Source organism: Microcebus murinus, chromosome 9 (assembly GCF_040939455.1).
Source record: "Microcebus murinus isolate Inina chromosome 9, M.murinus_Inina_mat1.0, whole genome shotgun sequence".
NCBI lineage: Eukaryota > Metazoa > Chordata > Mammalia > Primates > Cheirogaleidae > Microcebus > Microcebus murinus.
This window is the reverse complement of record NC_134112.1, coordinates 812,829-828,560: the sequence shown is the minus strand read 5'-3', so window position 1 is coordinate 828,560 and position 15,732 is coordinate 812,829. Positions and strand designations below refer to the sequence as shown.

General features: G+C 51.2%; 1 protein-coding gene across 4 annotated transcripts in view; it reads left to right on the top strand.

Annotated features, from left to right (window-relative positions):
• Nucleotides 1–13,646, top strand: part of EGFR (epidermal growth factor receptor) — a 184,315-nt gene extending 170,669 nt beyond the window's left edge. For 2 of the 4 annotated variants that reach the window (XM_012775592.2, XM_012775594.3), the window contains 7 exons: nucleotides 394–469; nucleotides 3,056–3,202; nucleotides 4,565–4,662; nucleotides 5,375–5,542; nucleotides 5,923–5,970; nucleotides 6,696–6,801; nucleotides 7,496–13,646. In XM_012775592.2, coding sequence (XP_012631046.1) covers nucleotides 394–469; nucleotides 3,056–3,202; nucleotides 4,565–4,662; nucleotides 5,375–5,542; nucleotides 5,923–5,970; nucleotides 6,696–6,801; nucleotides 7,496–7,857 — 1,005 coding nt within the window. In that variant the 3' untranslated portion in view covers nucleotides 7,858–13,646. The remainder of the gene's footprint in view (nucleotides 1–393; nucleotides 470–3,055; nucleotides 3,203–4,564; nucleotides 4,663–5,374; nucleotides 5,543–5,922; nucleotides 5,971–6,695; nucleotides 6,802–7,495) is intronic. The other 2 variants (XM_012775589.2, XM_012775591.2) reach the window with 2 other exon arrangements.
• Nucleotides 13,647–15,732: the final 2,086 nt, after the last annotated feature.

Sequence of the window (15,732 nt, the reverse complement as noted above, 5' to 3'; positions counted from 1 at the left end):
AGGACTGGCCCTTCTGTCTGGCTTGGGGTTTCTACAGGGGTCTTTCACACCAGTGAGGGGTGCACGTCCCCAGAAGGCCCCCCAGATGCCCACTCTCTGAGGTTTCACCCTGGCTTCTTGGCTCCAAGCAGCCACCAACCCTATGACACTGGCCCTGAAAACACACGTGAGTCCTGAGTGGGTGGGGCCCCTGGCCTTGAGCGGCCACAGCCCAGAGGGGCCCTTACCTGCCATGTCTAACATCCCCTCTTGCCAGGAGGGAGAGCTGGGCCTGGGGTGCCCGGGGTGGCCTGGCCTCACCCTGTTTGTCACTGGTAACTAGGCCCAGGGTGATGTAATCCTTTTCAGCGGAGGGAAGCTGATGGCTGTCTTATTGCTTCGTCTCTTGTCAAGGTGCCGATCAAGTGGATGGCGTTAGAGTCAATTTTACATCGGATTTATACCCACCAGAGCGATGTCTGGAGCTATGGTGAGTTGAAATCCTGATGTTGATGGACTTGTTCTGAAGCCAGATGGCTCTTACTGTTAGTTAATTTACACTGACTGCTCAGACCTGCAAATATTGTCTTTCAAGATAGTGACTAATGACAAGGTAACAGTTGCTGTCTATCACATTGAGAAAACACACAAGGGAAGTTGGATCTAACTGCCGAACCCTGTGTCACTGGGGATATCGGCGAGCTTGGCTGGCAGAGGTCGTGGGAGGGAGAGAGAACTTGAACGTAGGAGCTGCCTACCTACGCCTACACCTGCGAGCCCAAACCAGACCGACCTCTCACCATGAACTTAGAGTGAACCAAAGGGAGCTAGCAAAGCAGGCTTCATGGGGCAGCTTTCATGGCAGAGGCCGAGGTTTGTGGTGAGCTCTCTCAATGGCCGTGGAGGTGCGGTGGGCAGCGGTCTCTGCGTGTCAGAGGGAATGGCTGGACATGTGCTGTGGGGAAAGACAGACACTCACCATCGCTTCTCACTCCAAGAGGGTCCCTTCTCCAGGTCCCTGTCCAAATCACAGCGTGGCTGGGCACAGGCTCCAGCTCCTCCTCACCGGCTGCCCCTCTCCCAGTGGCTTCATGTCTCTGGACAGTCACAGCTGATATGAGGAAGCAGCATCCCTAGAATGTCATCGAAGTTTTCGTTGTCACAACAGATGATAGTTGCCAGCAGCTCACTGGAATGATTAGACCATGATCCTGAATTTCTAGTTTAAACATCATATCCTGTTTTCTCTACTGTCTAATACCAGTCCAAGCAAAATGCTCCCTTTATTAAATGAGGGGCCCAGTGTGTTCCACTAAGGAGTTGGAGCGAGTTCTCACCACCACCCCACACGGGTCCCCTCTCTTGTCATCATTCGTCCCAAAACCTAAAATTCCTGCCTTCCCACTAGAATTAATTGTACCTCTTTAGAAACATCGTTAAATAAGAGGTACCTGACTTCATAGACCTGGAAATGCGACCTCTTTCTGTCTCCGGGTCCATATGCCCGGCACGGCGGGGCGGGGGCGTGAGAAGAATCTGTCGGCATCTTTTTTTCTGGCCCCTGGACTGTTGCCTTCCTCCGTGGCCACCGTGCTCTGCGTGCGGGTCCCGCGTGTCTGGCTTGGAACGGGCTCTGGGAACCAGGCAGGTCTGTGGTGACATGCGGCCAGAGGCCAGGTCTGAGGAGGACGAGCCTGGGGCCGATGAGCCCGCCATCCCGTCCGGACCCTCCCGGCGCCGCCGGCCGCTGGCCTGTGCGCACTGTGGAGGGACGCTGGCCTGTGCGCACTGTGGAGGGACGCCCGCCTGTGCGCACTGCGGGGCGGGGACGCTGGCCTGTGCGCACTGCGGGGCGGGGACGCTGGCCTGTGCGCACTGTGGAGGGACGCTGGCCTGTGCGCACTGCGGGGCGGGGACGCTGGCCTGTGCGCACTGTGGAGGGACGCCCGCCTGTGCGCACTGCGGGGCGGGGACGCTGGCCTGTGCGCACTGCGGGGCGGGGACGCTGGCCTGTGCGCACTGTGGAGGGACGCTGGCCTGTGCGCACTGCGGGGCGGGGACGCTGGCCTGTGCGCACTGTGGAGGGACGCCCGCCTGTGCGCACTGCGGGGTGGGGACGCTGGCCTGTGCGCACTGCGGGGCGGGGACGCTGGCCTGTGAGCACTGTGGAGGGACGCCCGCCTGTGCGCACTGCGGGGCGGGGACGCTGGCCTGTGGGCACTGTGGAGGGACGCCCGCCTGTGCGCACTGCGGGGCGGGGACGCTGGCCTGTGGGCACTGTGGAAGGACGCCCGCCTGTGCGCACTGCGGGGCGGGGACGCTGGCCTGTGCGCACTGTGGAGGGACGCCCGCCTGTGCGCACTGCGGGGCGGGGACGCTGGCCTGTGGGCACTGTGGAGGGACGCCCGCCTGTGCGCACTGCGGGGCGGGGACGCTGGCCTGTGCGCACTGCGGGGCGGGGACGCTGGCCTGTGCGCACTGTGGAGGGACGCCCGCCTGTGCGCACTGCGGGGCGGGGACGCTGGCCTGTGCGCACTGCGGGGCGGGGACGCTCGCGGAGGAGGGCGGCCCGGGCCCATCTGAAAAGACACTGGTCTAGGATTTCCACTGCTTTCATTTGCTTTTAATCCTGATAGTTGGTAGATTTTGGAATTTAAAATGAGGTTTTATGTTTATCAAGAGGAACATAAGCCATTTTGTTTCTAGTTTTTTTATGATTTAAAAACACACACTTCCACGGGCCCGCCCCAAGGCACTGTGACACTCCGTCACTGGCGTCAGTGCTGTCCAGGTGGACGGCCCAAGTCTGCCATTTGTCCGCCACTTGCCATACTGCCTGCTAGGCACTGTGCTGAACTTCTTAGCTGTATTATCTCAGTGGACCCTCACAGCCACCCTGTGAGACAGACACGGTTATTTATATCTCACTTTTAAGAGAGGGAAACTGAGGCTTCCAGCATCAAACAAGTGCCCAGGTGTACAGAAACATAGGTTTTAAACATTAAGCAACAGTAACCAGCAATGATGACTAAAGACAGGTTTGTGACTATTACTGACTCACACTTCATCCTCTCAGGGGTCACCGTTTGGGAGCTGATGACCTTTGGGTCCAAGCCTTACGATGGAATCCCGGCAAGTGAGATCTCCTCTGTCCTGGAGAAGGGCGAGCGCCTTCCCCAGCCACCCATCTGCACCATCGACGTCTACATGATCATGGTCAAGTGTGAGTGACTGGCGGCCCGCCACCCTCGCCCCGCCAGGCGCCCCCCGCAGGGTGCTGCAAAGGCACCGCTGCTGTTAGCCAGACAGGCCTTCGACTCCCTGGAGAAATGTCTCCCATTCCTTGAGACAAGCACACAAGTCCAGAAGCATCTGTAAATACCTCCTTCAGGCATTCTTCACAAAGCACTTGTGGGACTCATTGAGCAGGGTGTCCTAACATTTGCCCATGTTTGCAAGCAAATTAGTAAAATCAAAGTGTTTCGTAAGCCTTTACGCCAACATATTCTATTCTCTGAGTTGCTCAATGAAATACCAAGCCACCCCACGTCTTGAAGCCTGTTACCAGAGAGACGGAATGTTTTTAAATGCCTAGCTATGAGTAATAGAATCAACATTTCTGCTTTGGCTTAAACCTTTCAAACAGTGGATTTATGTGAAGTCTTCTGCAGTGTGGCGTTTAAACATTTAAGTTGTCATTCGATTGATGTGGTTCCACCAGACTGGCAGTGCAGTGGGCTCTGAAGGTGACATTGCGTGTGTGGAAGAGCATTTGCACGAGAAATGTGCACCGGGGCTGTGACAGAGTCAAGCTAATGTAAATATTAATGCCTTTCTGAACTTTGGAGCGCAGAGTTCATCTATTTTGATTTCCTTGGTTTGGGCTAAGGATGCTGGGATCCAGAGAGGTCACGTGATTTGTCTAAGGTCACATAGCAATCTGGCCTAAAATAGCTTCACATCCTGCTGATGAAAAATAAATGTGAACCCTTGAGAGACGCGAGGCTTTCCAGTCAGTAGCTGCTCCTCAGCTTGTGCAATCTCGATTAGTGTTGTGTGGCCAGGCGCACTCACTGGCTAACAACAGCATCCTCTCGGGAAGGAGCTGACACAGCTGGCCAGCAGTCCACCAGTGTGCATGGCCACAGGGTGTGTAGTGCAGGGCAGGGTGGGCCCAAACCCCAGGTTCTTCAACGCCTTTATGTTTCTGGAAATTGAGTCTGGTTTCCAGCCTAGAAGAATGCTGAGGGAGAGTGAGGGCTTGGACACGGGCGCTGCAGTCAGAGCAGCTCACAGAGAGCTGCTGCGCCCTGCCCTAGGGCACCACGAGAATGCTGGCCCAGGAGGGGTGTGGCAAGCTAGAGGATGTTACTGCTATGGTGGTTCAAATACAGGGTGCTGACATGGTCTTTAAACAGCAACCACGTTTAAAAGAGGTTGCTGCATAACGTCTGTCACGGAGATCCGGTCTCTTCATCCCCGATTTGTCTGGAAGGACCATCTTGACAGGCCTTCTCTAAGCAATGCCATTGCTGTCACTTCCCCCAGGGTTTTGATTGCACTGTTTTTCCCCTTCCTTCCCCAGGCTGGATGATAGATGCAGACAGTCGCCCAAAGTTCCGTGAGTTGATCATTGAATTCTCCAAGATGGCCCGAGACCCCCAGCGCTACCTTGTCATCCAGGTACAGCCGGTCTGCCCTTCCCTAGGGAGAGTCCCTCTGAGGCATTGGGTGTCGCCGTGCTCCACATGGGTTCAACAGCCTCCTGCATCCCGGGCCCCGATGCTAAACCCTCTGGTGCCCAGAAGTGCCCGCAGCTCCATGTCACCCTCCCGTCCACACTATCCTGGCCAGGTGCAGTCCTCCCACACCCAGCCTGCAGTCACTGCCATGTTTCAGAGGCCAAAGCCTCGGCACATCTAGTGGAGAAACAGGGCTTTGGTGTCAGGCACACCTGGCTTCGCAGCAGACTCCCCACTGCCCCGACTCCCCTCGGGCAGCCTGGCAATCATCTCCTTCCGCAGCCGGAAAGCCAAAGCCAAGCTCTCGGGTTTTTCTCGGGGATTCAGCAAAGCCACACATGCAGGGCGCGCCGCAGAGCCTCTGGCAGCATGGCGCTTGATCCTTGAATGGCGCCGTGTCTTCCCTTCCAGCCCCTCCCAAGCTGCTGCGTTTCACAGGGCAGCTTTCAGACATCGAGGAATGGTGGATGTTTTATTTTGCGGCTCCCTTGCGCAGTGGGGGGAGCAGCTGTACTCCAGAGAACCAGGCGGTTTTATTATAACAAAGTTGACAAACATGCAGGCACCTGCTGACAGTAGGCCCAGCTCCTGTAGCCCGGAAGGGGCCTGGCGTCTTCCAGTCCTTTCTCATGGTCTCAAAATCTCTGCACCAGGGGGACGAACGGATGCATCTGCCGAGCCCCACGGACTCCAATTTCTACCGCGCCCTGATGGAAGAAGAGGACATGGAGGATGTCGTGGACGCTGACGAGTACCTCATCCCGCAGCAGGGCTTCTTCCACAGCCCCTCCACGTCCCGGACCCCGCTCCTCAGCTCTCTGGTACGGTCTTCCTCTCTCTCTCTCTCTCTCGAGCTGTGTCTACTGGCGTGAGCAAGTTGAGTTTTAGAGAAACCGTCTAGTGGAACCCGCAAAGACATCAGTTTTAAACAAATTTAGCCGAATGGTAAAGTCAGAATCAGAGTGAATCAAGTAAGTGTGTTAATTATTTCATTGCATTGCAGCAATTTGATTGTAATCCTTTTAGGTCCACTAAGGAACAGAATTAAATCAAAACTAAACCAAGTATAGTTTTTCTAAAGCTAATGATTAAGACAAAACGCAGCACCTTCAGTGTATCCACTCCATGAGACTCCGCCCTGCAGCAGGGGGAGCAGGTGAGCATGTGCAAGTGCGCCACGACTTCTCTGTTGCTTTTTCAGAGCGCAACCAGCAACAATTCCACCGTGGCTTGCATTGACAGAAACGGGGTATGTATGAACAACACCTTAGCAACCAGGGTTGACGACTCTGCGTCGTGGCTATGTGATACATAGAAAATGCCCCTCTTGACCCAGATGATTTGGATTTTCCTTCCGGTATGGGTTTCCCCGCATGGTCTCCCTGACCTCTGTGCAGGGGCCAGCCATTAGCTATCACGTGTCACAGTGCCATTCAAAGTGTAGTTCATGGACCAGCAGCCAAGGAGCACCTGGCAGCTTTTAGAAATGCAGATTCCCAGGCCACCACCAAAGCTGGGTTCTGGGATGGCACCAGTGCCCTGCGTCTGAGCTGGCCTTGTAGGTGGTGCTGGCACACGCTGATGCACGGCGCCCTGCTCTGGGCCTGCACTGCGCAGCGAAGCAGCCACTAGCCTCGTGTGGCTACTTAAAACTTAAATTGTAATTACTTAGAATGAAATAAAATATAAAATTCAGTTCCTCAAACATTTGAAGTATTCATAGTGGCTCCCATATTGCAGACCACAGATGGTAGAACAAGCGTGTCGTTGCGGAGAGTTCTGGCGGGCGGCGCTGACACTCGCCTGGCCACTCTGCAGTCTGCGGTCCTCGGCCCAGCAGCAGAGGCAGACTCTGGGCCTACCCCAGACGTGCTGAGTCAGAACCTGCATTTTAACAAGATGGCAGGTGATTTTTATACACGTTGATGTTTGAGCAGCCCTGAGTAGAGTAACCTTGCCTGGTTTCCTCCTCAGCAGAGCTGTCCTATCAAGGAAGAGAGCTTCTTGCAGCGGTATAGCTCAGACCCCACTGGCGCCTTGACCGAGGACAGCATGGATGACACCTTCCTCCCAGTGCCTGGTGAGTGCTTTGCCCTGGAAACAGACAGGCCCCGTCCTGCAGCAGCCGGTCTGCCCCACCGGTGCTTCCCCCCAGCTGAGCTGGAGCCTGGCCTGTGGCAGATTTGCAGACTCAGTGAAGGGGGTGGAAAGCCGATCAACACAAATAGCTGAACTCGCGCAGGGTCTTCGTTGCGTCTGCATTGTCAGCTGCAGGTTTGTTTAAAGAATGAGTCTGCATATTTTCCAGAATTTGAAGCAAACCACAAAGGAGCGTGTGTGTGCACATGCATGTGTGTGTGTGTGTGTGTGTGTGTGTGTGTGAGAGAGAGAGAGAGAGAGAGAGAGAGAGAGAGAGAAAGAGAGAGATTCAATCCCTGCTCTCTCTCCCTGCTCCATTCTTGACCTGTGAAACATATATTTAACTAATCTAAGCTTTATTCCAAAACATTCCTAACCTGGTTTCACACACACACACACACACACACCTGACAGTAGGCAGTCCTCTGAGAACTTTAAATTTGCAAAGCATACATGTGCTCATTACTTTGAGATGCACAGAAAGAACATGATCTATTCTGCAGCACCAGCAAGATGGCAGTCTCGGCGGCCCTGGCGCCTCCCTGGAGACACACACAGGGTCCGGAAGAGCCCTAGAATCCTGCTGGGGTGATGCCTTGCTGATGACTTCACCTCTGATTTCTTTTCATTTGCAGAATACATAAACCAGTGCATTCCCAAAAGGCCTGCAGGCTCTGTGCAGAACCCCGTCTACCACAACCAGCCTCTGAACCCAGCTCCTGGCAGGGACCCACACTACCAGAACCCCCACAGTACCGCTGTGGGCAACCCCGAGTATCTCAACGCCCCCCAATCTTCCTGCATCAGCAGTACATTCGACAGCACTGCCCACTGGGCCCAGAGGGGCACCCACCAAATCAGCCTGGACAACCCTGACTACCAGCAGGACTTCTTTCCCAGGGAAGCCAAGCCAAACGGAATGTTCAAGGGCCCTGCAGCTGAAAATGCAGAGTACCTGAGGGTAGCGCCACCAAGCAGGGAATTTACTGGAGCATGACCACCGAGGATAGAAACCCCAGACTGCAGACACCCAGAGCCAAGCCCCAGTCACTCCAGCCCGACAGCCATGCCCACACTCGAGGACCCACGGGCTGGCGGCGCCATGTTTGCGCTGACCGTCCCCTCTTTCAGCCAGGAAGTGCCCGCTACTCGGGTGCTCTTTGGGAAGTTGCAGGCACATTCCTTTGTCTTCAACTGTGAAGCTTCCACAAAAAGGCACCCGGCAAGAATGTTGTCTATTTGAACAGAAGTTTACCTTTAAGTGAGGTATATTTAGGAAAAAAAATATATATATAAGGATTTTTATTGGTTGGGGACCTTTGGGGTTTTAATTGTCATCACTGATTTTGATTGTAATGGACTCTTCCGCCGAGGAAGAAGCTTGCTTGCAGCGCTTGCTGTGCTGAGGCATCCAGGCCCCGCCGTGACCGAGGAGCACGGGCCACCAGTTTTCCCGCTGACACTCAGTCCTATTGCCTCTGCTTCAAGACCGTTGTGCTAGCTGCCAGACAACTAAATATACAGGAGTCCTGCACGTCCCAGGCAGGCTTGGTGGGTAGTCTGTCAAGTCAAGGCAGGTACAATAGGATACGCCACTGTACCCCTTCCTGGGCAAAGAAGAAACGGAGGGGGTAGAATTCTTCCTTGGACTTATTTTGTGTATATGTCTCCATGGTACTAAGTCCCCACTGGTTGACTGGTGTTTTCTAATTATGAGTATTGGACTTACTTGTTTATTTTCCATTCCGTAGCTTTGACACTCAATATGCTTTCCCTTTCTTGCTGTCATGAAGTCAGCAAGAGAAGACGGTACAGTAGATAACAAAAGATTCCAGCCCACATTTGTTCCCCTGCATTCAGACCAATAGCCTTTAATCAAGATGGAGCAATAATGCAAAACATTAATGTATGAACATATCCACTAAATCTGAAGCTTAGATGAAATGCATCAAGTTTGGGGGGGGGGGAACATATATCAGGAGAGTACAAAAATGAAGCTGCTCTTAAATTTCCTTTAGTCTTCCCCACTCAAACCCCAAATATTGGTTTAGGTTACTCATAGAAGATGATTTTTTTCTTTTCCTTTTACCTTAAAAGTTTTTACTCAAAGAATATGTGTTCCTCCCTGGGCAGCTGCCCCCAGACCGCCCTCCTGCCTTTGTGAAAAAGGTATCTAGGCCCTGAAGCAACTCTTCAGGAACTTACAGTCCTGGCCAGAGTAGGCACATTTTGGCAATAAAAATAGCATTATGAATATCATGGAATTCAAGTGGTCAATACAAAAGTAGAGTGGGAAATTGATGATACTACTTTCACAACATCTACAGATGTTTTAGGAAAAAATGAAATTCCCTCCTGAAATAATTCCTCTATAGTTGGAGGATCCCGACTTTTTTCCTGGTCTGTGTGTGTCCTTGCAACCTGATTGGCTAGCAGTACCTGTAAACAATGGTTTAAACACTCCTAGTCAATATCTACCCTGGCCAGATTATCAAGGAAGAAATGTTTCACACACTATTTTCAACCTACAGATATGCTCAGCCACACACACATACAAATGTTCCTTTTGCTTTTAAATTAGCAATTTAAAAGTAGATTGATCAGAGTTCTACGGTTTTGTTAAGAAAATATTTGACCTTTGTCATAATGGAAATATAATTATATTTCATTCCATTCCATTCTACTCTCAAATACCCTTAAGTACCTATATCACCCCAGCATAGGTACCAAATATACAAAAATAAATAAAAGATTATCCCTGATTCTGAGAACAATTTAGCAAAGGAAATGGACTCGTAATTCCTAACCTTGAAACAGTATGACAAAGGGCAGGCAGAACCCAGGGCAGGGAGGGTGGTTCTGCCTGGGGAAGCCCCGAGGCTTCCCCAAGGAGACAGGCCTCAGGTGTGGCCCCAGCTATGGGAGCCCCGGCCAGGGCCCACTGAAGACTCAAAGGTGCGAACGGCCATCCTAACCAGCCCCTCTCTTCAGGCCTGGGAATCAGGCCTGGAGCACCCCTAGTTCCCAAAGCATTGCATCCCATCAGGGATTTTGAGTTATCATCTCTGAAATGATTAGTAAAAAGACTGAGCAACATAGTTCTAAGAATCTGAGATTTTATACCATTCTCAGTAAACCACTTGCATCATGTATTCACCTCAGTACATAAAGAAGTACTGTAGTCAGAACTGGGAGACGGGACCACTCACATTCTGCTGTCCTTCTTTGTCAAGAAGCAGATGATTGATGAAGGAGGGCAGTTGGAAGCCAGTCAGATTGTAGTAATTAAATCCTAGTATTTTTGTAGGTTGAATCACTTTAACACAATAGAACACCAAAAGCTATTCAAGTTTTCTTTTCTTCTCCTTCATATTTCAGTTTTCCTGCATAAAATTGAGTTGTTAAATTCTACCAATTTTCAGATTGTGTTTCCCAGAACGTTCTCACTCCGTCTGTCCAGGCACCCTCTCCAAGGACCCAGTCGGAAGAAGTGCCCCTGCCACTTCCACTCCACAGCCCTGAGGGCCATATCTCACCACTTGCTCTCTGTCTCCTGGGTCCGTGCTCATTGATGGCCGGTCCCTGAGGTGCCACAGAGAGCCTGTCTGCTGTCCCTTCCTCAGCCAGTGCCTGCAACACCTTTTCCCCTGAGGGCCAGCCTAAGGGGCCTTTGGGAAAGTCAGCGTCGGGAGCTGACTTTTGCAGTGGGCTGTGGTCCTCACACACATCTTCTCGTCCCTCTAATGGCAGCCTGTGAGGAACACTTGTCATACTCTGAAGTAAAAAGAAGAGACAAAACTTTAAACTCCAAAACTGCTGTAAGCCCAGGCTGTTGCTGACTTTGTACGTCGGAGCACAGTGGCAGCATCACGTTGCATTCCAGTCAACAGAGCTTAGGTGTCTGTTGGAAGTTCTTAATCTTGTGCATTAGCCTCCCCTGCTCCAGCTGCAGACATATACAGACTATGGGCTGCACAAAAAGACCTGGCTCTCAAGCCCATCTGCCCTTGGGAATCTCCTGGGTATCAACCAATAGATTGATTTAATTTTTCTCAGGTTCAGCCTGGGCCCAAGGACTGGGCCCCAGGTAATTCTGAGGAGTGGGAGCGTTCGGGGAACCTTTACTGCAAAGGAAGGCCTCGGGCCTGCACTCACGTAGCCTCTGCTTCACGCGCACAGGGCAGAGCGGACGCATGGTGGGACCGCCGTGCTCACCCTCACCTCGAATGAGAGCCGCTGGGCAGCTCCAAAAGAAGGGGGCAGGGGTCTTCAGGGGTCAAACTGACTCTCAGGGGCTCCCACGTGATTCCATTGGGCAGCCAAGGTTGAAACTGTCCCCTCCGAGGTCCCCTTCATCTATAAAGGCCTATGGGTCTGTGTCATGCCCCAAGAGGTTCCCCTGTGCAGCAGAAAGAACAGTCTGCAGTCAATGATACGCCTGGGATGTGGCCACTAGTGGCCATTCCAAAAGCCTAAAAGCCTCCAATTCCTTGTCACTAGCGGCTTATGCTGAAAGTGGCAAATAACCCAAATGTGAGCCTTGATAAAGCCTTCAGACCCTTCGCGTGCTCTGAGAAGTTTCGCAAACCCCCTTATGAGTGTGCTGCTGCCTTGTAAGTGGCAGCTGTGGAACTGCCCTTAATGTCTGCCCTGCATCACTTTGTTGTGATGAGCACACGTTTTATCACAAAAACGTAAGAATTGCTGGTGTTTCCTTGCCTAGGGGCTGTGGACCCTTTCTGAACAGAAATCCCAGCCTCTTTTCTAGCCACTCCTGCCATGCCAGGGGCATACATCTTTGTGCTCTTAAACACATAGCCAGGATTATTAAATGTAAATCTATTTTTGTAACTTTTTTGTGGAATATTGTCCTCGTTATGTAGCACTGAACTTTGTAAAGTATATTTTTAGGACACTCATTTTTCTACTAAACACAACACAGTTAACTTTAGAAAGACTGCAATAGAATCCAAATTCCAACTGAAATCTTTGTATAAAAGGGTTAACTTGAAGCAAGAGAAAAGTATTTCTCTCCCTTATAAAAAGATACAACCTCATTGAGGAGGCAAGCCAGTGTATTGCCATAGTGACGAGGAGAATTGTAATTTTTTATATTTGTGATATTAGAAAAGATAGAAAGCACATTTAGCTTGGTCTGAAGCATGTTCTGTTGAGTCTGTTTGGGGCAATGTTGATGGAAAGAGATAATCTGTTATCAGTACTAGAAAAATCCAGCTGCATGTCATACTCTGATCGTCTGCCAGTATCACCCTGTCAATGTAAGAAAATCAATAATACAGCACTTTGTTGGTTTATATATATAATGTGATTTCAATGCAAATTATTTTATTTTTACATTTATAATTGATATGCATTTATCAATATAGACTAGAAATATTTGGAGAGACCTAATAATGTTCAGCTTATCTTGGTTACTGGGCATATTGATGAAATCCACCAACAGTCTCACCAAGTCTTGTGGCCACCGTAGAGAAAGGTCTCTCAGCCCTGGCTGCACGTGATGTCACTGGGGGAGCTTTCAGAAAGCTTGGAGCCCAGCTACACCACAGACAAATTAAATACAGATCTCTAGGGGTAAAACCCAGGTATTTGCACTTTTTATAGCTCCTAAGGTCCTTGCGATACGTAGCCAAAGTGGTTATACCAGCCTAGGGACTGGCCACGGGGGCTTGTACTTACAGGCAAATTCTGCAGGTGTAGGTGACTCCCAGGCCCAGAGAACTGTAGGTTGCAAAGACTTAGCACCTGCCACTGAGAGTCAGGAACCTGGACAGAGTTTCCATGAAGGTTGCTTAAGCACTAGAAGAGAGTGTCCAACCAATCAATGAAAAGCAAAGGAAATATAAAACAGACGCCTCTTTCCTATTTCCCAAGCTCTCTCCCTTCATTAAAGTTGGACTGGCAGTTAAAAAATGATAGTGAGTGTTCTCTTTGCTTACACAGCTAACACTGCTGTCCTCCCTAAAGTGGCCTTTCTCTGCCAGGAAAAAGGAAACGTTGACCTGTCAGTTACATTGCAACGGGCAGACCCCAGAGGGCCGCACAGCGGTTGATGGCTTTCATAAAAACAAGGACCAAAAAGAACACTTTTTATACATTCTTCATAAAGTATACCTGGGATAAAAATGAAAGCGAATAGTTGTGCTTTCTCTTCCACAGAAGAACAACCGCAGTGGTCCTCCGAGGGTGTAGATCTGTCCTGTCCAAATGACCTGAAGAGCTAAGGGTCCCTACCATGTGGCCTGGCAGACAGTGCTCCATTTACGTTTTCTGACGCGTTTACTTATTTTTTAAAAAGAAACCTTGTTGACCCTATTTGGCTATAAAAATAATCTTGCTCTATAATATAATCTCTTAGAATTTAAGAGATCCTATGCACTTGATGACAGTGATACAGGTGATGGCATAACAGATTAACAGCAGACAGCAATAACTTCATTTTACGAATATTCAAATAGCTTTACAGCTTCTACACGAGGTACATTTTAATTGTGTAAAGTTTTGCTATAATGAAAGTGTACAAATGAAAAGCAGGGTTCTCTTTTATGCGGTTTATACTGTTGATCAGAACATGTTGCTTGTATATTGAGTATTAAAAAATTAGATGTATATTATTCATTGTTCTTTACTCCTAAATACCTTAACATATTGTATTATTTGGTAACAATGCAGTTATTGATATTATTAATCACATCTGATGACTGTAGATGTTCTTTCCTGATAACTTTTTTAAAGAATTAATTAATAAACTTTATTTTTAGAGCAGATTCAGATTCACAGAAATACTGGGCAGAAAGTGCAGAGAGCTCCCATCTCCTCACCTCGACACACGGCCCCCACTGCCACACCGCACCCCCGGGGCCAGACGGCCTTTGATGGAAAACCCACCGGCTAGCTTGACAGGCCAGGTGCCAGCTCGTCTGCACTGTGCCATCGAGACCACGTTCCGGCCCAAGTTTCTCACCGACTGCGGCTCTTCCGCTCTCGACAGCAGCTCCTTACGTTTAGGGAACTTTCACCCTCCACCATGAACGTTCACAGTGGGGACTCGCGCCACACACCGAGCTGGTGCAGCGAGCCAGTGCACACCCCAGGGAAGGGGCCACAGTGCTGAGGTAGAATAAAGCACAGTCACCTGTTGCTCAATGACAGGAGATGTTCTGAGAAATGCAACGGCAGGCGATTTTGTCATGTGAGCCTAACAGGTCCCTTATGCGGCGCATGACTATACTGTATAAACCCCAGTTCTGCCTCAAAACGCTCAGACAAATGAGTAAGGAAGATTCTCTCAGTTGTTCTAGCCATAAAAGTGAGACTTAGGGGATTTGAACTCAACAACTGAGGAAAAGCAAACCTATTGATGAAGCAAATGATGCCACTCAAAAGGAAAGAACGACTTCCAGGACCGGCGTCTGGGCTGAGCTGCGGTTGGCCGGCGGGGGGCGGGGCAGGCAGAGGCAGGGGCGTCCAGAGCGTGCCCGCCCTGGAAGCAGCTCCCCGGGGTCTCAGTGCCTCCGACTCTCAGTGCACTGTGACCCCTAGGGGCACAGAACAAAGCCCCATCTCCTGCCACAGCAGTCCCTCCCCAGCTAGTTTCTGCCACACGGGAGACCTGAGAGCAGGGAGCCGGGGCTGCTGGCTCAACCCCAACTCTTGCAGACTGGACACTGATGGTTGCCAGGAAAAGTGCAGCTTTGTTTCGTGCTTTGCTTGTGAATGCCTCAGTGCCCCACGTGCAAACACAGGACAACCTGGTCCCCTCCAGGCCCGGCATTGGTGTGGGGACCCACAGGCCTCCAGGCCTCACTCTCCTCCCCATGCCCCCTCCACCCTGCTTCCCCCCACCCTGAGCCACCACACCCTGACCTGGGGAAGCCCAGCCCAAGTGTGGTCTGTGAGAATCAAAGCTGTCACCTAGGGGCGCTAGCCCACACAGAGGAAGGCAAGTTTCGCCAAACGAGGCCGACATGGGCGGCATTCTGGGCACTGCACTTCTGAGCCTGCCGTGTGCCGCCAGGTGAAGGCCACCCTGACAGCCCCAGCTGAACGCCCCCAGCCTCAGGGCACAGTGACAGCGCCTGCTCCCCACCAGGAATTTGGGGCCAATAATCTTATAAAAGTAATCATAACTATGTAGGGAGAGCAAAGATTTCCCAAGAATGGGAGAGTTTTATTTTAAAAAAGAAACAAGAAAAGGACTGAATTGTTCTTCCTGTGTTGCTTCCGGTCCCTTGCTCAGGTGGCTGGGCCCCAGACGTCCTTTCCTGCCTCTTCCTCCCGACCATCTGGGTCCTTCCACCACCCCCAGAAAGGACATTTCAAAACCTGGGTAGAGAAGCAGTAAGATCACATCTGGTTTCTGCCCTGGTCTAGAAAACAGTAAACAAAATATGATAAAGAGCCCGAGTGCAGACATCTGTATCTTATAAACGTAAACATGAGGGAGCCTCAGGCTCTGCTCCTGCACCCAGGGCTCAGGAGACACTCCCGCTGGGGCCACTGAATGCCCTGTACCCACACCCACAGTCCTCTGCAGCTGCCCTAGATCCTGCTCCCTAAGGATCTGGGTGGGCTTGGAAACTTGGATAAAGGAAACAAAAGCATCTCCTTTATCTCATTCCTGAAAGTTAACACTCTGAGCCCAAGAAAAGGGCATCCCCGTCTTAGACTTACTGCCACACTGTGGTTCTTAAGCAAGAGTACACAGGGAGCCCACAGCACCTGCCCCTCTGTGGCCACACTGGGTGCAGCTTGCGCAGAGAGGTCTGCACGCCGCAGGCACCCAACAGGCCTCACAGCCCCGGGCCATCTGGCAGGGAGTTCCCAGGTCTCCAGCGCCTGAGCATGGTTC